The sequence below is a fragment of the Lissotriton vulgaris genome, chromosome 5, assembly GCF_964263255.1.
Source record: "Lissotriton vulgaris chromosome 5, aLisVul1.2, whole genome shotgun sequence".
Taxonomy (NCBI): Eukaryota; Metazoa; Chordata; class Amphibia; order Caudata; family Salamandridae; genus Lissotriton; species Lissotriton vulgaris.
In genome coordinates, this window is record NC_141693.1 from 1,196,066,562 (window position 1) to 1,196,092,017 (window position 25,456).

At 45.1% G+C, this 25,456-nt stretch overlaps 1 protein-coding gene across 2 annotated transcripts in view; it reads left to right on the forward strand.

Annotated features, from left to right (window-relative positions):
• ACADSB (acyl-CoA dehydrogenase short/branched chain) overlaps positions 1-25,456 on the forward strand; it is a 399,459-nt gene that overhangs the window by 292,645 nt on the left and 81,358 nt on the right. For both annotated transcript variants that reach the window (XM_086922992.1, XM_086922993.1), the window contains 3 exons: positions 6,350-6,520; positions 17,773-17,898; positions 19,075-19,167. In XM_086922992.1, the coding sequence (XP_086779118.1) occupies positions 6,350-6,520; positions 17,773-17,898; positions 19,075-19,167 (390 nt within the window). The remainder of the gene's footprint in view (positions 1-6,349; positions 6,521-17,772; positions 17,899-19,074; positions 19,168-25,456) is intronic.

The window sequence follows — 25,456 nt, forward strand, 5'->3', positions numbered from 1 at the left end:
CCGATTCGGTGGAATGCTGAGTCCCAAAGCCAGCTTGATTAGGGTGCCATGCCTCATTCTCTTCCAAGAAGTGTGTCAGCTGTTTGTTCACTGTGGACTCAGTGATTTTGCACAATGCTGGGAGTAGTGAAATCGGACGTAGATTAGATAGTGTGGTGGGGTCGGGGAGTTGTTTTTTTTGTAGGGGTTTTACAGCTGCCAATTTCCACTCAGGGGGGACGTGAGCAGTGGACAGAGAGTTGTTGACGATAGTGTTTATGTCCGAGTTAACAATATCAGCAATAAGATGAAGGAGTCCTATAGGGCATGGGTCGAACGGTGATCCTGACTTAGTAGCTAGGATAGCCCGTTTTGACTCCTCCAGGCTGATTGTACGGAAAGCCGTAAGCTGAGGGACTTCCTGCCTAATATTTTCATCCTCATGAATGTGTTCGAGGGTGGGAACCTCAAAGTCCTTCGTCAGACCCTTAACCTTTCCCTCAAAAAAGTCTGCGATGGAATCACAAAGTGATTGTGAGGGAGGGATGTCCTGCAAGAGACATTTAGGTTTACTGAAGTCTTTAACGATATTAAAGATTGTTTTCTGTTTACTATTAGCTGTTGCTATAGCTGATGTATAGTACTTTGTTTTGGCTTGTTTGATTAGTGCGTGGTATGCTTTCTTGGTCTTTTTATATTTACAGCGTTCTGTGCTTAGGTAATTTTTCCGCCAGCTACGTTCGGCCCGTCTAAGTTCCCCCTGTTTATTTTTGAGCTCTAGATCAAACCAGGGGGCGGATCTCTTTTTATTTCCGGGTTTACGCTTGCGTCTACCCTGTCCAGTCATGTTTTTTAGTTCCGTCATCCATTCCCTAAAGGTGTTTAAATTTGGGGGTCCTATTGACTTAGGTTTGCACTCTGTGGCTATAGATATTAATTCGGGGTGCTTCATGGTGGCTTTCCAGTCCTCTTGTGTGGGCTGATTATTTTTACCAATATGCTTATTGTTGGCATTTGATTCTGGTATGATTGAGAAAGATATCAGTACGTGGTCAGTCCATGTTTGGGGTTTCAGCAGACCTATTGATAAGGTATCTGAGTTGGTGGCAATACAATCGATCGTGTGTCCCGCCTCATGGGTGGCTGGGGTATCACATATTTTAAGGCCCAGCACTTCCATGGTTTCCCTAAAGGAGGCAGTGGATGCCTCAGTTATGGACTCCAGATGAATGTTCACATCCCCCAGCAGTCCAAAGATGGGCACTAACGAGCACAGAAACGTGTCACGTTTTTGTGACTGGCAGATTCCTCATTTGGAACTTGAGTGGGTTTAATTGTGTGACAAGGAGGCATAAAAAAATAGTTGAGCATACCCTGACAATATTTTGACCGAAAGCATGAATTCTTGTCTCCTAGCAGCGACTAAGACAATTGGCAAGAATAACCTAAAACATAAAAGTATCTCAGAACTCTCGACGGATGGACTACTCCATTTACAATCCCTTAGCGTACTGCTCTCCTAGTGTTAGATGAGAATCCCAAGGATGATGCGTAACACTATGTATGGGTGAGTTTTGGATGGAAAAGTCTCTTGCATGGTACGAGAGGTGAACTTCTGCACAGAGTGCCCCATCTGCTTTAGTTTCTGGATCCTTGGTAACACATTTTTGGTTATGAGTAAACAAACATTTATTGTCATGACCGAGGCTTGTCTAACAGTTCGAGGTCCAGTTAACCAGGAGGGACACACAACATGCTACCCTCATAATGGTGGAGGGCTTCCATCCTTTCCGCGAGCTGAGTAACACAAGCGCAATGGTGGCAACATACTATTTTTTTAGTAAGTAATCAAGTAATATAGCCAGACCATCTGATCACTGTCATGGGAGTGGGGCCTACTTGCCCACTCATAGGAAGTTCTGTGGTTGTGTGTTTAGCTCAGCCTTCGCCTACATCTAGACGGATGTGGAGAGACCATGCATGCCTGTTGAAGTGCACAGCACTGATATGCACAGGAGCCAGTGTGTGCTACAGTACATGGAGGCAGCCTATACATGTGTAAGTGCATCACATTGGTGTGTACAGGTGCCTGGGAAGTGGTTCTGTACATAAATGGCTACACACGTGTTGAACTGTAGCGCTAAGTATACATCAGTGCCTGTAAGTGATGCAGTGCAATGCTGGAGAAAGATGTGGAGGTAGAGGAGCTCCCCAAACTGATTTGTGGGTTGCTGTATTCCTGAGAGCTGGGTGGGACACACAGCAAAGGAAGAAAGAGCCAGGCTCTCCAGGACTTTTGAAAAAGGGCTCTTTGATTCTGAAAGAGGTCACTGGTCAAATGGACCTGAGCACATCTCTAGAAATAGAAGGAGCCGATAACGTAATCATAAAGAGTAAGGCCCAGTCTTTGTGACCTTTTGATGCACATTTCACTGAGGTGGACATCCAGGTGTGATCTTCTTGTTACTCCCATAGCCTCTGTTTGGTGCGATCAGATATAGTGACACTCCTGCACTGATAGACTGCTATCTGTAGGAAGAGCAAGACAGAGTATGGGCACTTTAAAGTTGGCAACCCCAGAACATGAACTAAAAAAGATCTAGACAGTAAATTACATTTGTGTCTGGAAAGGAATTATAAAAAAGGGAACTTGAGGTTCCTAAATTGTCAAACTGAAACTGTACATCAGCATGGAGAAGCTCATCACAATCTCTGCCTGTTGTGACAAGGACTGGGGACTAAGGGTCTCCCTGTCTCCCAAGCTTGATGGAGAGTATCACCCAGGAGAATCAAGAACTCTTGCCTGAAGTCTGGAGAACCAGCTTCTGCTAGAACCAAGACGAGAAGACCCTGCTATGAGAAGATCGCTTGTAGGAAGGAAGGTTCCGCGCAGATCCTGCCGAGTGTATCCAGGAGAAGAGTGTGAGATTCTGGTCTGTCGGGACCATCTCATCGATCAGGCCATCTGCCCATGTGCATAGTTCGAGACCCCTGTATGCCAGGTGAGGCGGCGATGAAGAATGCGTGTCATTGCCCTTGGAGCTGCATTGAACAAGCTAAGGGCTATTGTGCTTACCATAGTGGGCTGACCCTGGGACATCAAGAGTGAAAGGCCACGACTGTTGGGTCCAGTAACTGTTTGCCCTGTGGCCCTCTAAAAGGGATTCTGACAGTTAGATTTTTATTGCCTGTGTGAAAAAGGACAATATTGACAAGTTGGTTGTAAGGTTTATGGCAGCTTAAGCAAAGTAAACCAATATCGTAATGTCACAGGTTTCTATGGCACAAGTAGTACCTTTTGCCTACTGTGTCTAGTAAATTCAACTGGTTCATTGTTGGTGAGAGATGTGAGGAAATCAACCTAAAGGTGATATCATCTTTATAATATTAAAACAAATAAAGGCAAAGGAGAAAACCAACACACTCAGAACACCTCTTTACCCATGAATATTTGTTCTTTAGCAGATAATTTCTCAAGGAGGAAGACGTTGGCATACTATATTCCTTTTCTGTTCATAGGCTTAGTACTTATTGACCAGCCCAACCCTAAATCTCAGAATTCTGAGTAATTCAGGTGCCACGTAATACTTCATGGACCAAAGGTCGATTCAGCAGTTGGTTTCACCATCCTACCACAAAAAAGTATGGAGCTTGTTTTGGCACTAGATGGTACAGCCACCGACTTTAGTCTAAGTCACCGAATGCTCCTGCAACATTGTCATGATATGTCACAGTGAGCTGTTGCATTTTCATGTAATCGTTGCTTTCCAATGTCAAGCAATTTTTAGAATGCCCTGGATAACCTTACAAAACTCTCCTGTGTATTGTCCATTATGGTAAGAAGTTGAACGCTGTGTTGGAACCAGGATGGTCTTTAGGAGTTCTTTATCATGCATTTCACACTGCATTGCAACAACATTTCAGCTCTTATACATGACGATACTTGTGAACATTCTAGATATCTTGCTTAAATAAATGATATTCTTAAGGTTCAGACCAGAACAATGCTTGCAATCACAACATTGTAATAACAAACAGTTTTCCATGTCACCGTAGTAGAATTCTTCAATTTTTTTATTCCACAAGCAGGTATTCAAATAGACACGAAAAACATCAAAGCAAAACTGAAGGCGATAATCCCCCAGGCAGTCAAATATGTGAAAAGATTTCACTGTTTGCATATATTTAGAGGTGATCAATGGATAAATTATCTCCTAGTTGACTCATAGGTTACAGAAATGGAAAATATCTGCATGGTATTATGAGGCTGAAAAGGTGTTTGCCCATTTAATAAACTTTGTTCACTCTCACTTATCCTTTACCATCCCAAAGCTACATTTTATTGTGGAAGTAAATTCTTCAGAGACAGGAATGAAGATATCCTTTTCCAGCAATACAAAATCAGAGACCAGGCAGTGCCACCATCCCCTCCCCTCGTAAACTACTTTCTTTGCCTACATGAACCAATCCATATCTGCCTTCTATTCATTCAGCTGTGGTGCCTGGTCAGCCCTCCATAACCATGCAATATTACGTTTGTCTACCATAAAACTCAGTGTCGTTCATTGTTGGTCCATCCAAAGAAGTTCAGTATCCCGGTCATTCAGTAAGCAGTAGCCTCCATGGCAAAACTACACACTCTATTCATGCATATAGTCACTTTTAACGTATATTGTTGGATTATAGGACAGTTCCAGAGCATGTGAAAAAACGTACCAATATGGTCATAATTCCTATGACAAAAATGTGTTCAATTTCCAGTCCATCTTCACCTTGATAGCTTGGTAGTGCAAGAATAGAAGCTTCGATGCAAGATTTTTAGTTGGACCTGTTGGAATCTAGATCTTGTAGCCACCACATGGAGGGACGCCAAGGCCTCCAGCCACTTACCATCCTCTAGACCCTCTAGATCCCGATCCCAACGCTCCCGCAGCTGTGTCGGAGCATCTGGAGTATTATAAATGAGTTTACAGTAGGTGAGTGAGATTGCCTGTCTGGGCATGTGATTAGTAAAAAGTTGTTCTTCCAGTGGCAATGACTCTGGGAGATCCTCTTCCTTTGGCAACGCCGCCTGCAGTGCTGTCGGATTTGTTAATAGCTATAGGTTTCAGTGGGTGCCAATTGGTATTCTGTCTGTAGGTCAGCAAACCGAATGTCTGCACTGTGTGCCCTTGGGTATCCCACCCTATATAGTTCAATCAAGTCCCATTTGTCATAACCCATTTGGGTCCCCTGTGTGCCCAGCTGTGCAGTGTCCCATAGGGGTGTGGTCAACCCAAGCTTTGAAGTGCAGTATGCCAGAGGGCGAGTGTGGTAGCATTTGGATTAGCGAAGGAACCGGCCTGTGATTCCCCATAAAGGGCCTGAAGATGTTCTCCGGGTCTCATAACCTGTCAGTCCATCCGATAAGTTAGTTCATCCAATGGGAGATGAACCCAGTGATTGATGGTGACATCCAATAATATTTTTGTATTATCGGGCAGGGCTATTCCACCGTCATACCGGCCCCTTGTTAGTTTTTTCCTGGCTATGCAGGCGGGGGCCCGTCCCAGAGCAATGTACAGGTAGTACTCACAACCTCTTGGAAGTAGCATGCCGGCACATGGTAGGGTGTGTTTTGAAGTGCATAAAAGAAGCGAGGCAGCACCATCATTTTAAATAGAGCAGCCTTCCCAAGAAGCGACATGGGTAGTGCTCTCCAATGCTGGACGAACCTCCTAATGCTCACGAGTCGGGCCAGATTACATGGGTAAAAGACCTGTGGGTCTGCAGTGATGTATATCCCCAGGGGTACTGGGAGCGCATTAGCTTGATTTGCTTAAGCAGTGCACGCTCATGCTCACCCGAAACACCAACAAAAACCGGGACGTCTGGTCACCCTACCTTTGAAGCTCGAAAATAGAGCCCCCTGGAGACCCGTTTCGAGGCCCCCCCCCAAAAAAAACTGGAGGTGCTCAGAACCCCACAGACCCACCCCCCGCCCCACCTAAATCCCTGCATGCAACCATGTTGTTGTATCTCTCATGATCTGTGTCTCTGGTGATATTCCAATAGAAGAACTGGGACTCATCCTGCCTGTACACCACAGTGTTGACCTGTGCCACCCCTGTTAGTTCATTACTAAGAACTACTTGCAAATGTTCCAATGACTGACTGTATAGATAATTTTGGGGTGCTCATTCAGCTGTGACAGCGCACCTCATTCCTCCGAGTCTACTACCCTGCCTACTGAACCACCCCGGGATGTTCATAGAGCTCTGACAGAACCCCTGAATCTTCCCTCAGAACAACCCACCTCCATATTAGCTTGGTCCTGCTCTTGTTCTTGCCCTCCCTTTGGTCACTAATTGTCCTTTCTTGTCCTTGGCAGGTCGGCAGTTTTTGCCTCTCTGAGGCTGAATCTGGCAGTGATGCCTTTTCCCTGCGAACTACGGCAGAAAAGCATAAGGACTATTACATCATCAATGGCTCCAAGATGTGGATCAGCAATGCTGAACATGCTGGCGTTTTTCTGGTGATGGCAAATACCAACCCCTCTTCGGTGAGTAATCATAAATGTCCCACATGGGCTTCGACTCCATGCTACATCCTGGTTTCCATCTTCTCCGGCCCCAATGGATTGGAAGAGGAACTTTGCACAATTAATGCTCCCTTTCTTTTTGCTTAAGTTTGTGATCTACAAATTGAACATAAATGTATATATTCAGACATGAATAAATATGATAAGTTGTCTGTCTCTGTTGTCAGGTGTATGTGTTTCTGGGAGGTTGAGTTATATCATCACACCCTGTAAAGGGCTTAGCGCAGTAGACCTGTTGGACCTATACTGTATTCTCTTGCAGTTGTCATGGGCTAGGTGACTAGATGGTTGTGTATTCAAGCTTAATTTGCCAAGGCAAGGATCATCCTCCATTGTGCCTCAGCTTTTACAGTGTATTCTTGTGATATGGTGTCTCCTTGGAGATGTGTCGATCAAGGTCATGCTTTATTGGCTGAAGACCAGATCCCAAGTAGAGTGTGCCCCACGATAACATTAGTTGTGTTAGCTATAAATGACATGAGCCTACTTGAAGGCTTTTCTCAAAATCCATGCGGTGTTCCAGTACCATGAGTAGTCTCCCTTGATCTACCGGTTCAACGGTGGCAGAAAGGTCAAGCAATACAATTAAGTAGGCATCACCTTCAACAAGGGTGTGGTGCACATACTCTAGAACTCCATTTCTATGCTGATCGTAGACTAGAAGCCCATTTGGTAGTTGGCATATATATATCCTCTTTAATGATGACCATGATTAATTGATCAGCAGTAGTTTTGTACAATGGAAGGTAGCTGGTCGCTGGTTTCGGCATTCTTAAGTTAGGTTTATTGACTAGGGAGATGATCTAACTGGTTTTCGGCGAGCTTGGAAATATTCCTTGGTTGAACGAAGCATTGATGAAACTCCCCAGAAATGACTGAGTGAACAAATGAATACCTTTGTAAAGTTTACATTGATGCCCCAAGGAACATCGTGGTACTATGAAAGCCAGCTGAGAAGACCACTTGGATTATTCACGTTGCAGGAAGACCTACATTTTTAGAACTTCCCTAGATGCCACATAGTCTTAATTGTGAAACTTTAAAAGAAAACAATTCCAGTGTTTGGGCACAAGCAAGGGAGAATGAGCAGCCACAATTCAAGATATTTTCATGTGAAGATGGCAGAGAAGATTAGATGTAGATGATTGTAGAGAGCTCTTAGGATCGTAAGTTAAGGCCCATCTTATTAGCAGCAGTGAGCAAAGAAGTCCGAGTGCAAATCGTGTTGCCACATTCCCAATAATTTTAAAACAGTGAATCGGGTAAATGGCAAGCCCAAAGTAAACGCGTTCTTATATTCAAGGCCAGTTAAGGTGATCAATTCAACCACGTTTTTCAGATTGGACAAGTAGAAGTAGAACAATCCTGTGAGTCATACCAAGGTCAAAAAGAGCAGCAAGATGCCACACAACATAGCAAATTTGTAAAGGACAGAGCAGAGTAAAAGACAAAGATGAATGTTTTTTTGAGGAACTAAATAAAATAGGAGGGTGCTCAAGTTCTGAGGGTCATTGCGTATTCGACCACACAGACGAAGGACCAACTGCAATCAAGACTTCTGTCTAGTCATGGTTATAAATATACAGATTTCTCACCTATCGGACAGGGGCTACCCTTTATGGTTTCTGAGACAGTCGAGAAAATAGGTTCAGTAAACCCACAGGGAACACCTACTGGTTCCCAGTGTGCCCCAACATTGAGAATAGTTTTGTTTTTGTGAGCACGTTTAACACTGACAGCAATGCAATAAAGAAATTCACTTGCAAACATTGGCATGTTGTGCATGATACTCTTGACTGTAGAGACCCACCTCTTTACTTTTTCAAAAGAGGTCTAAATTTTACACTTAAAGTTGTAGGGGCAGCTCTCTCCACCATTATAACTCTTACGATCCAATCACAATAGGGGCTTCCACCAGCTAGGGAGCACTATTGATGCGGAAGATGTGCAGCATGTAAATATTGCATGGAAACAAAGTATTTTGAGCATAAGAAAGTTAAAAGTGAATTAAGTTATTTTACAAATTGTAATACCTGTGGTGTAATTTATATTCAGTGTCCTTGCCTCAAGATCTACATTGCACCGACAACACAGATAGTAAAAGCATGAATATTGCAATACCGCACCAGAATCAATTGCGGAATGATTGGAGCCTGTCTGGTCAAACATTTTGCACAGTATGGCCATGCGGTGCATGACATCACATAGCAAGTAGTGGAATCGCCAGAATGCAACTCATGCATCGGTAACTACACTACCAAATCACTCATACAGGAATGCGGAATGTAAGTGGGAAGAATCCTTACAATCCTTGAATCTCAGAGTCCTCTTAGATACAGAAATTAGTCTTAATGCCCAGGCCAATCGCACTGTGGCAGTCTGCATCTGGCTCATAAGGATGCTTAGGAAAAAAATTTCTACTTATCCCTCAGCCAACACGTAAGCAGGTTGCACTACCCTTGGTAATGTCCAGACTAGACTATTGTAACTCCTTTTATCTAGACTCTAAGTCGAGCACTCAGCACAAACTTCCAAGTGGTACAGATTGCGCTGGCCAGAATAACTCTCGACATTTCCAGACGACTGTCAGCTACTAAGGGGTTGGAGGCCTTACACTGGCTGGCTTCACATTAGAAAGCGTACTGTGTTTAGAACACTTCGCATAGTGCATAAGGCCCTTTTTCACCCAGCCCTTCAAGAATTAAAGATATGTTCCACTGCCACTCTCCGTGTTGAAACCTATGATCAGCTCATCGAAATCTGCTCACTGTGCCCCAAACGAAAAAGAAGAAATGGGTGAGTGGTCGCTCCCAGTGCTCCCTGGCGTGTACTGGTATCGTTATTGCAGCGCTTCTGTGACATTTGCCTCCTCTGTGCCTCTTATTGATCTGCCTGGCTGCCGCTTTGCATATAACGCGCATTGGCTTTAAATTGTACTTTTTCAGCTGCTGTATTAGCGCGTTTGTTCCCAGGCGCTCTGTTGTGCTCCCCCCTCCTCCATTTTGTTGGTTGTTGTTCTCGTGTTCAGCCCGCCCCGCCTCCCAGCTGAGTCGCCCTCGCCCCTCCCCCTCCACTATCCATATATGACAGGAGTTCCCGCGCGCAGCGTTTACGCGCAGCGACCGCGCCCAACCCGCGCCGAAGGTGCGCCAAAGGTAAGCCCCTCTACGCCCGTCCGCGCCTGGACCGCGCCCAGCGCCAGACCCCCTGCCCCTCGCGCTGCCCAGCCCTCCCGCATCACCTACGATGCCGCCACCCTCCTAGCCCTCAACCCTGGTCGCGCCCCCAACTGCGTCCAAGCTGCTCCTGGACACACCCATGGACCTTTCTCTTGCTACTCCTGCAAATTCAACGGCACCGACAACATCTCAGCTACGACCACACCACAGATTCCCGACCCCAACCTCCTACAATGCATCCTTCTCAACACCCGCTCGATCCACAGACACGCCATTGACCTATGGAATCTACTAGACACCACCTCTCCAGACGTCGCCTTCCTAACGGAAACATGGATGAACGCTTCCTCCGCCCCAGACATCACCATCGCTATCCCTGATGACTATAAGATCACACGCAAGGACCGCACCGACCATACAGGAGGAGGAATCGCTATCGTCCATAAGAAATCCATCCGCATCTCAACCAGCTCTGACGCCAACCTCGCTAACTCCGAACACCTTCACTTCCAGATCCACATCGACCCCAAGACAACTCTCAGAGGCACCCTCCTCTACAGACCACCAGGCCCCCGCGCAAAATTCAGTGAAGACATCACGGACTTCATCACCCCACACGCGCTACCCTCCAAAGACTACATCCTTCTTGGAGACCTCAACTTTCACCTTGAAAAGATCAACGACCGCAACACCGCCACCCTCTTAGACAACCTCGCCAACCTCGGACTTAAACAACTGGTCACTTCCCCCACCCACATCGCAGGTCACACACTCGACCCCATCTTCACCTCCAGCAATCATGTCTCCTTTAGCCACACGACGGATCTCCTCTGGACTGACCACAGCTGCGTTCACTTCACCTACAACAAGCCGAAACCCATCAACCACCTCCAACCAACTCTACAAAGAAACTGGAACAAAATCACCACGGACCAGATCTCCGCATCGCTCCTTCAAAACTCCCCAGCCCTCTCTTCTAACGCCAACGAAGCCGCCTCCAACCTCACCCTATGGTTATCCAACACCGCCGACACCTTAGCACCACTGAAAAAACGTCAAAACAAACCTGGCAGCAAGAAGGCCTCATGGTTCAACGAAGATCTCAAGAAGTCCAAGAAACTATGCCGCTCCCTTGAAAAGGCCTGGAAAAAAGACCCATCCACCAGCACCAAGGACGCCTTCAAAAGCGCCACCCGCACTCACCACCAACTGATCCGAAAAGCCAAGAAAACAGCATTCAAGGATCGACTAGACAACAACGCCCACAACAGCAAGGAACTTTTCAACATCGTCAAGGAATTTTCCAACCCCTCGGCCAACTCCAACGACATCACCCCCTCTCAAACCCTCTGCAACTCCCTAGCCTCTTTTTTCCACAACAAGATTGCAGACATCCACAACAGCTTTGACAACCAACCCGGAAGCCAACCCACCCTACCATCTGCTGACCATCTTCCCCCCGTAAACACCCTTAACGCCTGGAACCCAATCTCCACTGAGGACACCATCCGCCTGATGAACTCCATCCACTCTGGACCCCCCACAGACCCATGCCCTCACCACATCTTCAACAAAGCAGACTCCGTCATAGCACCGCACCTCCGAGACGTCATCAACTGCTCCTTCAACTCCGCTACCTTCCCAGAAGACTGGAAACACGCTGAACTCACCGCCCTTCTGAAAAAACCAACAGCAGACCCCACCGAACTCAAAAACTACCGCCCCATCTCGCTTCTTCCATTCCCGGCCAAAGTCATCGAGAAAGCCGTCAACAACCAGCTCGCCGCCTTCCTCGAAGCCAACAAATCCCTCGACCCCTCACAATCTGGCTTCCGAGCAAAACACAGCACTGAGACCGCCCTCATCGCAGCAACAGACGACATTCGAACTCTACTGGACAATGGAGACACAGTCGCCCTCATCCTCCTCGACCTCTCTGCAGCATTCGACACAGTCTGCCACAGCACCCTTCTACAACGCCTCAATAACATCGGAATCCAAGGAAAAGCACTTGAATGGATCACCTCGTTCCTCACCGGAAGAACCCAGAGAGTCCGCCTTCCTCCATTCAAGTCCGAGGCCTCTGAAGTCATCTGCGGCGTACCACAAGGATCATCACTCAGTCCCACCCTCTTCAACGTATACATGAGCCCCCTCGCGGCCATCGCACGCCAACACAACCTCAACATCATCTCTTACGCGGATGACACTCAACTGATCCTTTCTCTCACCAAGGACCCCAGCACCGCCAAAACTAACCTACACGAAGGAATGATAGAAGTCGCCGAATGGATGAAACAAAGCCGTCTGAAACTGAACTCAGACAAAACAGAAGTCCTCATCTTAGGTACATCCCCCTCTGCTTGGGACGACTCCTGGTGGCCGGAAGCCCTCGGAAAAGCACCCATCCCGACAGACCACGCACGGAACCTTGGCGTCATCCTGGATTCTTCACTTTCAATGAACAGACAAGTCAGCGCCGTATCCTCTTCCTGCTTTAACATTCTTCGCATGCTCAGAAAAACATTTCGCTGGATCCCCTCCGAAACAAGGAAAACAGTCACCCACGCTCTGGTCACGAGCCGACTGGACTACGGAAACACCCTCTACGCAGGTACCACCGCTAAACTCCAGAAGAAACTACAACGAATCCAAAACGCCTCAGCCAGGCTCATATTAGACATCCCACGCAACGAACACATCTCTGGTCACCTTAAAGACCTCCACTGGCTACCCGTCAATAAAAGGATCACTTTCCGACTGCTTACCCACGCACACAAATCACTCTACGACATCGGACCAGATTGCCTCAACTCTCGACTGTCCTTCTACACCCCCTCCCGCCAACTTCGCTCTTCCAGCCAAGCCTTCGCCACTGTACCTCGCATCAACAAGACCACCATGGGAGGCAGATCCTTTTCATACCTGGCTGCTAAAACATGGAACTCACTCCCCGCTTACCTTCGCCTCACCCAGAACCACCTAGCGTTCAGAAAGCAGCTTAAAACATGGATATTTGACAAATAATCCTCCTCCCCTTCCTAAGCGCCTTGAAACCCTCTGGGTATGTAGTGTGCTATACACATTTTTATGACTTGACTTGACTTGACTTGGTGACGGAGCGTTCTCAATTGCAGCAAGCACACTTCGGAACTCACTCCTGCAAATCCCGAAGGCCATCCCTCTGCTTTTGCCCTTCAGGAAAGCACTCAAAACGTGGCTGTATGTGTTATAAACTGTTCTTTCACGATGCATTTACAGGCAGTTTGTGGTTCTGGATTGTTGGCTACAGTGCCTTGATGCCTCCGGGTAAATGTCGCGCTCTACAAATTAAAAAATCTGTCATTAAAAATCAAAAATGAATGATGGACTAAATTCGCTCTGCAAATGGAGCCTACTTATGACGTTGATGTCTGGTTAATTCTGACAATGTAACTAATCTTGAGAATTCATTTCTATTACCTCTTTCAAAGATAGCCCTGAGTATGCTTCCTAACATTATTATTTTTGTTATCAGGTTATGTGTTCCTATTAATGAATTGTGGCTGAATGTATTCATTAGTCCGTTTTCACTGTTTACTGGCAACTTCATAATTTTTGTTCAAATGTCCAACCGGATTTACAATTCTGTGTTTTTAGGAAGTGATGTATCGGTTATTGTTTTATTGTTCCATTACAGGGTTCCGTTGGGCATTGCTTGGCTTGGAAGATAAGTATTTTGAGTCTCTAGGACTCCCCAGGAGGACTCGCTAAGGTCATGTTTTCATACGTGCAGTTGCTGGTCTAGTGCTCAGCTGACTCTTCACTTTTGCTCCGAACGTGCATGTTCTCAGGTCTCTCCTAAGCACTGCTCAGTGCTAGCGCTGTCTCTTCTAGACAATGTCTATCTAGGATATGGGCTTGTTTATCTCGTCTCTCACAACGCATCAGTTGTTGTGGAGCAGAAGTTGTAAAACTGACACATTGTGGTAAGCTGACACATCATACATTCTCGTAGAATTCTTTATTCACTCTTTACCATTCTGTTACACTTCCTGATTTTTGTTGTTGATAGTCCGCGTTGGGAGAATTTGTATCTCTACTTTTAAGTTATTTATACCATAGGCATGTGATTCTCTCCTTTTTTGTGTTTGTAAGATGCTTTCTCAAAATGCAGACCAAAGCATGTTACACAATAGGCTGGAACATGTGATTCTCGTGCACTTTATTGTTTTTTTACCAGGCTTTCACAAGGTTATATTCATGGGCAACATAGAATCATTCTTTTGGCAGGCACGTGTTCTGCAGTTTTTTTGCATGGGGACACAGGGTTATGCTTACACGAAGATATTCTCGCACATCTGTATGACAGGGTATTTGGAGTTGTGCACCTTTTTACATTCATGGATTGGGACCTGATGGTTAGAGCACAGCTGCCACTCTCTTACATGTGCATGATTTAAAAGTACCACCTGTCCATGTCCTTCACAGACTGATTCACAGATATGTTGAGCGTTTTACATGATTTGTCATTTCAGCAACTGCTTACTATGAGGGTTCATGCTTTGTATTTATCCAATGTGGCACATTGGTCACAACCAACACCTTCTGGGACCACCGGTTTTGTATTCATCCACTTGACTTCCAGTCCTTCATTTGTTTGAGCTTAGTTGCACTTATATATTACTTCAGGTTATGTTGACTAGTTTCATAGCTGTATTTTGTGTTTGCATCAGAATTCCATGGCCAGGTGAGCATGTACTTTCTTTTGGCTTGCCCTTTTGCTTTGCCAGATGTATTGTGGATATTTACAGTTCTTATGTTTCTTGTAGATTGCTAACTGTTTGCTCTGTCCTGAGGCAGACTTCATTCAAAACACCATGAGGAGTTGAAACGTCACCTTCTTGTTCAAACCATTCATTCAAAGCTGGATTTACTGCAATCTTGAATGCTTACTTTTCTGGTTTCAAATAAAAATATGTCCTAATGGTTTGGACTTGTGTGTGTGTATATATATGTGTGTGTGCACCGTGTTTGTAACATATTGGTTCACTATTTGTCAATTGCAACGCCGCTGGGAGCACCTTTCTGTGTTTGACCTGTCTCATGTCATGCATTTTTTTAAGCCATGTTTATTAAAGTTTTACAATATCAACGGCAGCTGTCAAGTCATAGCATACGGTTGTACAAATACAGATTCAGCGTTGTCCTGAGAATGTGTCAGTAGCACTACACAGTACAGGAGTAAGATGGCATCTCATTTTAACCTTCTGCAACCTAATTAAGAACAAAAAGCGTGAGCCTAAAAATGTATTACATCTATGACAGAAAAAAACAGAAATACATAATAGAAACACCTGAAGTTCTCCCTGGGGAGTTGGGGTGGAGGGGAGGGGGTATCAAAGGTCTATGGCTTTCCACTTAAACACCAGGAGCAATGGGCCAGGCAAGTCGATGGAGCTGTGCTCCCATTATGGTTCTTCCCTCCTGCAGTGGGGAAGGGTATACCTAGTCTATGGAGGTGCTGCAAATCCAAGGGATGAAGTGATGTGCTAGTTGAAACCCTCCCTGCTGTCATGGGTCTCTTGGAAAGTGGACAGTAGCATGTCCCAAGCAGCCGCTGTGGGTCTCTTCCTTGGACCTCTGACCTCTTCTCACCAGAACGCTGTAGCCTCCGCCGTTTCCCATGTTATGGTCGCCTCATACCAGCGCTCTGTGCCTTGGAGCATAGAGGCTTTCCAATACATCACTACTGCAAGTCAATGAAACGGTTTGTGGGACCGCCCATCTTTTACCTGTTATAGAGACTCAGCATACAGCTATCTGTTCCATCCAAACCTGGCAGCACGTAACACTGTTATGGTTGTGCATACTTCAGTCCAAAGCACATGAGCACTTGGTCAGGACCAGAACATCTGTATCATGTCCGCCACAGGGATAAAACATCGAGGGCAATCAGGGGATGCTGTATGGTATATTTTGTGCAACTGGGCTGTTGTGAGGTAGGGTGGGGCACTAACAGGGCCTCTAGTATTGTTGAAGGGAGTTGCCCAGCAGAAATGGTGGCAGTGTAGGGGCTAGCAGGGTGTCAAATGTTTTATAGAATTCTATATGCAGGCCCTTTAAAGCTGGAGACTTGCAGGTGAGGGGAGTCCTGCAAGGCACCCTTAATTTCCTGCTCCGACACTGGGCCATTAAGGATTTCTCTTTGGTCCACAGGCACTGCTGGCAACAGGATACTGAGGAGGTAGTCCGGAGACCTAAGCCATTGGCAGTAGGATGAAGGGTTGAGAGGGCCTGGTAGGGCTCACAGAAAACTCTATGTATCCTTTCCCTTGGTGGTAGCCACCGTACCAAGGGGATTGCGCACAGCGGTCACCCGCACCATGTCAGTTACCCCCTCCGCAACCATGCCAGTAGGCGCCCAGCTTGTCCCCCTCTGCGTGTATTTTGACTTGGTCAAACTTGTAGTCTGGGCGTCTCAGCGATTCAATCAGTTGAGCATTGCGAGTTCTAGTTTCAGCTAATTCAACCCGGCCATTCTCGTTCCTCCATCATGTAATGAGGTCTCCACTTGAGTGACTTCCCAATTGAGCATGTCCCTCACACCGGTTAGTGTATGTATACAGTGTCCCTGGATCATGGCTTTTAGTGCGTCCCTCTCTGCCATACATTTGGATGCTGTGCTGCTGTTTTCTGCTATTTAAATAGTTAGTATTGTCCAGACCAAATTGCGAAACACAGGATCCTCCAGAGCAGCGGGCTGCAAGAACCAGGTGGGCAGCAGTAGGGTGCCACAGCAGCAGATTATGATCAGACAGTGTCTTGACCAAGTAGTCCGCCTCCAACACCTTAAGCTGGCTGGCATGGCAGTGCAACAGAGGAATCAATCCAGTCGAACATGAAGGTCGTGTGGTGGGGGGAGAAAAAGGAGTCTTCCCTGGTGGCCAGGTGCACAGCGTGCCAGATATCCAGTAAGGACTAGTGTTTAAACCACTGTGGCAAGTATGACGTAGCGTGCACGTTTGGAACCGAAAAAGAGGAGTAAAAGACATAACCAGCGCACTACAAAGTGCTTCAGAATGAACACCCAGAGATTACTAGAATCGCCTACATCTTAATGTCAGTCCCTGGCAGGGGCACAGTGACGCATTGGTCACTGAGAAAATGGCAGCAGCAAAATCAGCAGCTAATCCTGGATAATTGGGCCCTCATTAACTGTTCCCATTTAATTACAATTGGGCGTGTACCAGTTGTTACCACTGCCTCGAAATTATTAAGTTTAAGAAGTGTCAGTGTATAGCCCCCCCCCCCCTCCCCGCTGTGCGGGGGGGGGCCTCAGCCAGTACACTAAGAAAAGCGGTAGGTGGTGGGCCGGTGGCCCTCCATGTACTCTGCAGGAGCCCCCTTCTAGTCTCGTTACACCACTGAGCAGCATGCAACTTTTTACTTTAACCTAGAGAATTTTAGCTGCTAAAAGCAAACACATTCCGTAAGAACATTACTTGGGGAATCGCACCAGAAATTGCAGATCTCCACTGGTAGCTACTCATTTCTCAAAGGATTTCTAAATGCTCAACTCCATAATTCTCCATAGTCCTCCAGGTGAGATGCCTCATATTGTGAATCCTAGGGGCGTAGATTTAATTCCCCTGCATCCCAGACACTCTTAATGAGGCCCTAGGGAAAGCCACGCACAAGAATTCTGTACATCGACTAACAATCTACCAGGATCAAGACTGATCAGTTGCGAGAAAGTGGTGCAAGGAGTTGTTAAGATGAAGTTCATTGATTGAACAGGATCATGAGAAAGAGTACCACATTATCAAGTACAATAGATGGAATTAGGCATGTATGAAGTACTTCTGAATGGGAACCACCCAGAGCAGCCGTTAGCAAGAAACAGGCTCTAGCTGTGATTGTGTTGAATGCAACATTGACAGCCACCCACTGGTGCTCAACACTGCTGCATTAAACCCTGGCACATCCCCTGTATTGCTAAAGTTAGTTGCCAGAAGCATGTGATCTGAACTCTCTTGCTACTTCCTCCTACAGGGTTACAAAGGGATCACATGCTTCATTGTCCCCAGAGATACGGAGGGCCTCTACATCGGCAAGAAGGAGGACAAGCTGGGACTGAGGGCCTCCTCCACATGCCCCCTGACCTTTGAAAATATGAAGGTAGGTGTCCAGTTTCAATTGAGAAGTGTTTGTTTCTTTAAAAGTATAATGAAATTATAGTGTGTATCCTCAACATTATAGTGTGTATCCTCAACATCCAATGGTCTGTTACTTTATAAGGACATATGAGTGTGTGCCTTTCTCTCCCAGATCTGTCACAGGAAAGTTCAAAAAGATTTTAAAAAACATGGCTATTCTATTCAATTGGTGTAGTTCAGTTGTTGCTGCTTATCTGTATTTAGCCTAGCGCTGAGATGTTCCTACGGGGATGAATTGTTTGCGCTATATCAAATTAACATAGCAGGATGAGGAAGTGAGAGGTGTATTGCCCTGAGTTTCTCGGATGAGTCTGTAACACCCTTTGCAAATTAGAATGGTGTATGACCGAGTCTTTGAGGTATGTAACAGTATCAAGATGTGAGCATTACAGTATTAGAAACCAAGGTTTACGGCTGTGTCTCTGAGGCCTGAAGTGGTATACGAAAGCATGAGTTGTATGTCTGAGTCGAGGTTGGTCTGGCTTGCAACATGACCTTGAAGAGGGGGGGGGGAGTGTTGATGATTTGTTGAAGTTTTAATCATATTGGAAAATGAGAGGTGCATCATTAAAGCCTTCTTTGGTCATTTTCAGAAATTAACAATTGGTCTGAGGCTGGAAAGATTATTGAACTCCCAGAGATAGAAAGTAGAAAACTTTCCATCAATATTTCCTTCTTTTATAGTCCCTAGAATAGTTCTGTAATGCACAGTGCATTAGTACATGAGTGCCGAATCCTTGCTTCTCGTTCCTGCTACTAGAGCATGCAATTATCTCAACCCCTTCCCCACATTTCCTCCCAATTATTTTGTCTTTTTGAGACAGAAATCTTAGCACCTGACCAAGCTATCGCCCCATCCCCCCCAGCTGAGGCTGGAGTCCAACTACTGTGATCTTTCAAATCATCTCCACCTCTGGGAGGATCTGGCTGAAGGGCTCGCACAAGCGGAAGACACAGTCCATGCATCTCCATAAAGAGGCAGCGTGAGGCGCGTGACTCCTTATCCTCAGGAAGGATAGCACAGTGTAAATATCGAGGCTTCACTACAGTCGGAGGTTTTATAATGAGATCCAGATGAGTGAGACTGCTCTCTGAAAAAGTTTCTTTTCGCCTACTAAATCCACCTTACCTCTTGCAGGTCCCAGAGAAAAACATCCTGGGGCAGCTGGGGCTGGGTTACAAATACGCCATCAGCATGCTCAATGAAGGCCGCATTGGAATCGCTGCTCAGGTGAGTGCTGGATACAGAGATGTCTCCAGCTCTACGTATGCAACTTTAATAAAGATGTTTTTTCTTCAAATATGTCTGATGTGCAGGGTTTATTTATCCCAAGAAATGCAAAAGTATTTGTGGGCTGTGGCGGGATTACTTCCAAATTGTCACTACATATTATGTCGAGAATTATCTGGAGCAACAGATTGAGAGCTGGAGTAGTAAAGGCAGGACGCTGGTGTTATGTATTCATTTGTGAGCCTTGGGGTGATGTGATGTCTTGTGTCGCTACCGTAGAGTTAACATAATTAAAAAGAGTTGATTTAAAATAAATGTAAGAAGTGCTTAAACACCGTGAGCCCGATTCATAAAGGTGAATTACACTATTGAGTAAGTTTAACACTTTTCGATATTTACATAATGTACTGTAAAGTGCTGTTTGTTAATCAAGCCCTGTGACTAGGTGGGCTGTATCACAGCCTTGACGTGCAGATGATGCTTCAGGCATCCAGAAGTTAGCAGAGGAAGAAAGCAAATAGAGGTAGCTCCAGTTTGTTAAATACCTGTCATTGTTCATTCTGATTGGACACACTGTGTCTTGCATATTGAGCTTTCAGCAACAACGACCTGAGCTTGCTAAGTCATCTAGTTCAACCTTATATACCAGCAGGATCCCTTAGATAATCGACTGCTCATTTAGCAGCGATCCCCACATTTAATTAAAACAAGCATTGGCATAGCCAATAGGTCTCGCTTTTGGGACCTTATAAGTATTTAGTTATGCAGCACAATATCTTTGGTGCAACAACACCAACCGTTGCATGGCTAAACACTTATAAGGGCCCAAAGGCGAGACCTATTGGCTATGCACCATGGCCTATGCAAAAAAAAAACTTGAGCATTTTTATGTATTTCATTATTTTCAACACGGTGGTTACTAAAATAGAACCTTTGAACATTATTTGGTGCTTTATTATTTTCGTGAACTGGTTGTGCGCCACGTGGACAGTTCTTTTGATTTTTAGTATTCTTAGGAAAGAAACATCTGCTGTTACCTGCAGCTGTACTTTCCTTTTATTTCACCTTTCGAGTAAACATGACGTGCTAGTCTGGTTGCTGCGTGAACGTTTATAATGGTGGCTGCACGGCGTTTTGGCCATTCACACATACTAATCTGTGCTGTTGAGCAGCCAAGCAGAAATATTTTATCACATCCTGTGTGACCGTCTGTGTGATTTATGGCTGATCTTGGGCTACAGTGATGCGGTGGCATCTCTGCAGGATTATGAGCTGCTCATGAAGGAGGGTGTGTTGCTTTCACCGAGAACCAGGTGTCACAAACGGCAGCCCTCAGGCTGTTGCCCTGAGCAAACTGTGCTGGAGTTCAGTGACGTAAACCGAATAAAGACCCAGAAAAAAAGAAGCATTTGCAATGCAATAGGTTTTGCATTGGTAAACGTTTGAGCTATTGGCGATGCAAATAATAATGCAACGCCAATAGCTCTAGTTTTCAGTAATGCGAGACCGATTGCATTGCAAATGCTTGTTCATACTTACAAACTCCATAACTCACTGAAATGACATCACTGCAGTGAACCATGGCCCATCATTCATATGAACTGTGAAAGATTTGGGATTTGTGAGTTTGAAATGAGATGCACACTGGTTGGCATCAGAAGTAGTTCTGCTAGCGGTAGTGCCAGGAGGTTTACTACCTCTAGCACGAAGAGTAGCGCTACTTCCAGCTGGATTAAAGCACTTATCATGGCACTAGGAGCAGAAGAACCCGTAGCATTGGTAGGTGTATTGGCAATGCTGGTAGACGTACTTGGAGTAGAACCACCAACCATCTTTTTACAAGTATTTGTACTTGTAGTACTGGTAGGAGCTGTAGTACTTATACTATTTTATGAGTAGTAGACGTAGCATTACTGTCAGTAATTTCGCTAATAATAGTATAGACTTTGAAGTGCTTGTTTTAGCATGAGCGCCTCTACTACTAATAGTACCAATTAAGAGTGCTAAAAGTTACAGTACCAGCTATACTTCCATTACAAGAAGCCGTTCTGGAGGTGGTAATGGCACTATCAGTAGTACTTTTACTGGCACTAGAAAAAGAACTGCTACTGCAACTCCGACACCACAAGAAGAAAAAACCACAGCAGAACAGACACACCCACGTTTTAATTACAAGCTAAAACGAACAGAGAGTGAGCATTAATAACATACTTTAAACATATGTCATGTTGCTGGTGGCTGCTGCACGTGAGATGAGCCAAGTCTTAATCATGATTGATTCTGCAGCGCGAGGACACCCGCAAGGAGAGCAGGGTTAAGAATGCCAGTTACTCACACACTGCACAATAGTCTGCATTTGTTGATTAGGGTCAGTTTTGATCTGATTGTGTAGTAAACAACTAACATTAAAATGTAAATATAGTCACCTCCTGAACAGCTCTGCCCTCTAATGTGTGATTGACAGTTCCTACCAGCTGTGATTGAAAGAGCGGTGTGAGCAGATCTGTGAGAGCGCTACATGCACACTCTCCCAAGCAGTAGCTGTGCTGTGATTGGTAGCTGTGTACTCCGACGCATCCAAGGTTGATGCCAGTGCACCTGCACACACCACCAGGATGTGATTGGCAGTACTGGACACTCTCCTCACGCCCTGCCTTGACTCGCACTGTTCAGTTTTTGTTTAATACAGCAAGGAGGATTATCATATACATCATGAATAGAGATCAGGAAGCGCAGGACTTATTCAGTAACCTGCAGACAGGTGGGAAAACGGGCAAGACCACTAATGTTAAACAACCTACTAAGGATGTAGGACTGAAGGAGAAATTTAAGAAATTGGAGTATTTGAAGAAACAGGAGTTAAACAAATGGTGAGACGCTGTGACTTTGAAACCAGTATTTGACCCTTAATAGAATACCTAGGGGCCTTAGATCGCAGATAATGCCTACCTATGAGGACTTAGAACCGGATTTGTTAGACAAATGGGAGAAAGAATTACCTGCATCCTCCAGAAATCTTATGAATATACTAATTGAAAATGCTGAACGTAAGATTAAAAAACTACTGGAGGAAATACAGAAAATTGAGGACGAGATAAAGGACCTCAATATGCCTGAGGCTACGATCAAGAATTATACCATTCTTGACAACTACTTAAATGACCTTCAGGCAGATATAAAGCGTAGGAAGGCAAGGAAACTACAACGTGATGAAAAGGATTACAAGTCAGGTTGCGTCTTCACATTCGCCAAACGTGTTTGACTATTTAGTTCAGCAATCGCGGGGTTTAACACGGAAGTCTACTACCACACCTAGCGTTAGCGCTAGTGATACAGAAGCATCTTCTATTGTTAGTAGTGAAAATAAATGAAGAGGTGGATGGTATGTCATTAGCCGGGGTAAGATTTGAAGTGACCATAACCACATGAGGAATGGACTTGACTTATTCAGATATACTCTGGCTTGCCATTGACTTTTCAGTGCAATTAGAGAAATAGAGGAGATATATACACAGTTATTGTTTTTATATGCTCAGGGGGTGGTATAAAACTTGACTCACACTGCCTGCAGGTTCTTCATCATAGTGCGACGCCTGCATATTTCTTAAAGTTGTGATTGACAGACTAAGCATCCAATCCCCATTGCTGTAATTGATACCATTGTACTCATCTGTATGTGCTGTGCATGTCCGCAGCATACCTGTGCATACATGTATGTTGTGATTTGAGTGCCATGGTCCCCATGCCTGTGTGGTGCGCCAGTCAGCAGCACACCTGTATATACATGTATGCTGTGAATGTCAGTACTCAGCTTCACATGCTTATGTGCTGCGCATGTCAGTAGCATGCCTGTGCATACATGTATGCTGTGATTGTCCGTGCCATGATTTCTAGCCCTATGTGCTGCATATGTCAGCCACATGCCTGTACATACATGTATGCTGTGATTGTAAGTACTGCGCTTCACATCCCTATGTGCTGCGCATGTCAGCAGCATACCTGTACATATATGCATGTTGTGCTTCACATCCCTGTGTGGTGTGCATGCACAGCATACCTGCACATACACATACTGTATAGCAGGGCCCCACTCTCAGATCTGCAATTAGTTACGTCACACGCCCATATTTACATAAATGTTAAGGAATGAGTTGAGGGCTGATTGACGTTCTCTGTAAGCTGTAGAGCAGCGCTGCTCTGCGTCCCCGCCCCCTACGGAAGCCTGACTGCCAGCCCCGATTTCCATACACCCAAGTTGCAATTAGCAATGTCTGCTGCCACATGGGGGCAGCTGGGAGAGCGACTGCTCGTGTCTAGCTTGCGGGCGGCTGAAAGGAAGTTCTCGAATAAATTAGAACTATGAAACACTGAACTATGTCATATAAAAGGATGTGTTTAAACTTTTAAGTGATCTGAAAGGGCCATAAAGTCTGATAGAAATCTCTTTAAAACAAGCAAATGGTGCGCGCGAGAAGTTCGGCCGGGACCGGGAGTTGTGTGTGCACTGGCAAAAAGTAAATAAAACAAGGCGGAGAGAGGCACGCAAGGCTTAATGAGCCTTAACAGAAACCCACATGGCGGCTACGCGCGTGAACACAAGCTTGAGGCCAGCAAGAGTCTCTGGTAGCACTTTCAAAAGCCACTCACTAAATTTCTCAGAGCAGCGCAGGCGCTGGCTCAGCGAGACGTAAAAAGAAGTGGGGTCGGTCTTTTTCTCATCTAGCAGCTAAACTCAGAAACCTTATTCCTCTCATGCTTCATAATTCTCCTGAGGTATTCCTTTTTAGAGAGTCTCTTAAGACCTGGCTGCTTGAGTATATGTGTTCTATATGTGATCCAGTCTACCCTCTTTTCCTTCTAGTGCAGGGAGTCCCTTTTTGGTAGCTATGCGCTTCACAAATGGCAAAAGAATAGATTTTGGCACCCGTACCACAATTGGCACCACCATAAAACTATAGCATCATTTCCCTTAATGTGATAACTGTGTCCTTCAGAGAACTCTTCCCATCACCTTTTCCACCTCATTTATGCCCCAAAACTATCTCAAGGAAGGCAATTGGTCCAACACACACTCGACCTCCTGCACTTAAAACTTCAAATTTAGGAGTACATCGGGTGTGGTGGGATCAAGCTTTCATCACCATTAACTAAATCAGTACAGGTTTAGATCACCCACAAAAACAAATGTACCCCTCTATCCCACTAAACATTACCAACAATTTATTTTAATTGAATTACATAGCTTTGAAGAGCAAGCAATACAATTCAACAGAACCGTTTTCATACTAGACCATCACAACCTCGACATGTATGCCACCGACGTTCTAGCTCCAACCAAACTGTAAAAATACAAGTAATGTATCTAAGAATGAAATACATAGTTTAACTTGAATGGCAATAGCCCAATTACAAATTAAATGAAGCTAGAACCTGCTATAAGAAACACTGCATAGGCTACCATACGGCCTGTAAAATGTCGAATAGGACTGTTTGCCTAAGGATAACAATGCACCAATTAACAGGTGAATGTTCCACATTTACCATGAAGTGAGCCATGTGCATCCAAACAACAGCGCGAATACTTAACCTCTTCAAATCGAAAATCGACAACATTTGTGTGCCAATCTCCGATTTCCAGTATTTCCTCTCTTTCTACCATCTCACTGCCATTGCTAGTTTATCTTGTCATTCAAAACTATGGAGACGAAAGCAATAAACCTCGCCAACAAGATTGTAATATCAAGCTTGCCCACGGACCCCCGCTTTGCTACCTGCTATACAATTTCTCCCTTCTCTTGCAACGGACGCAACTAACATATTACATGTCTCCCTCCTTTTGGCAATTGTTGTTAGCCCTCTTAAAATGCCATTGCAATGACAGCCTTAATAAAAAAAGAAAGTTAAACTGCGGTTTATTCTCTGATAGCCGATGAAGTTGCAAAAATCTTTTTGAATAAAGTACAGAATCTTTTAACCTTGAAAATAACATGATTATTTAAAGTATAACCTCAACAATCAATCTCCAGCGATCCATACTCAGCAGATTTCTTCTACTTATCTCACTGATCACCAGCTGGTTTTTGATAGGACCCCTTTTCATGGCTTGCCTGAACTACCTCAACATCCTTTACATGGGCCTACATATGAAACTTCTTGCTAGTCTACAAAGGCTACAGAAGAAGTCAGCCAGAATGTGCCTACATCTCTGTAAATGCAACCACATTAAGTACAGCATGGAGGCTTTCCAATGTCTTCCAGTGAAAGTCTGAATCAAAGACAAGGCCTTCTG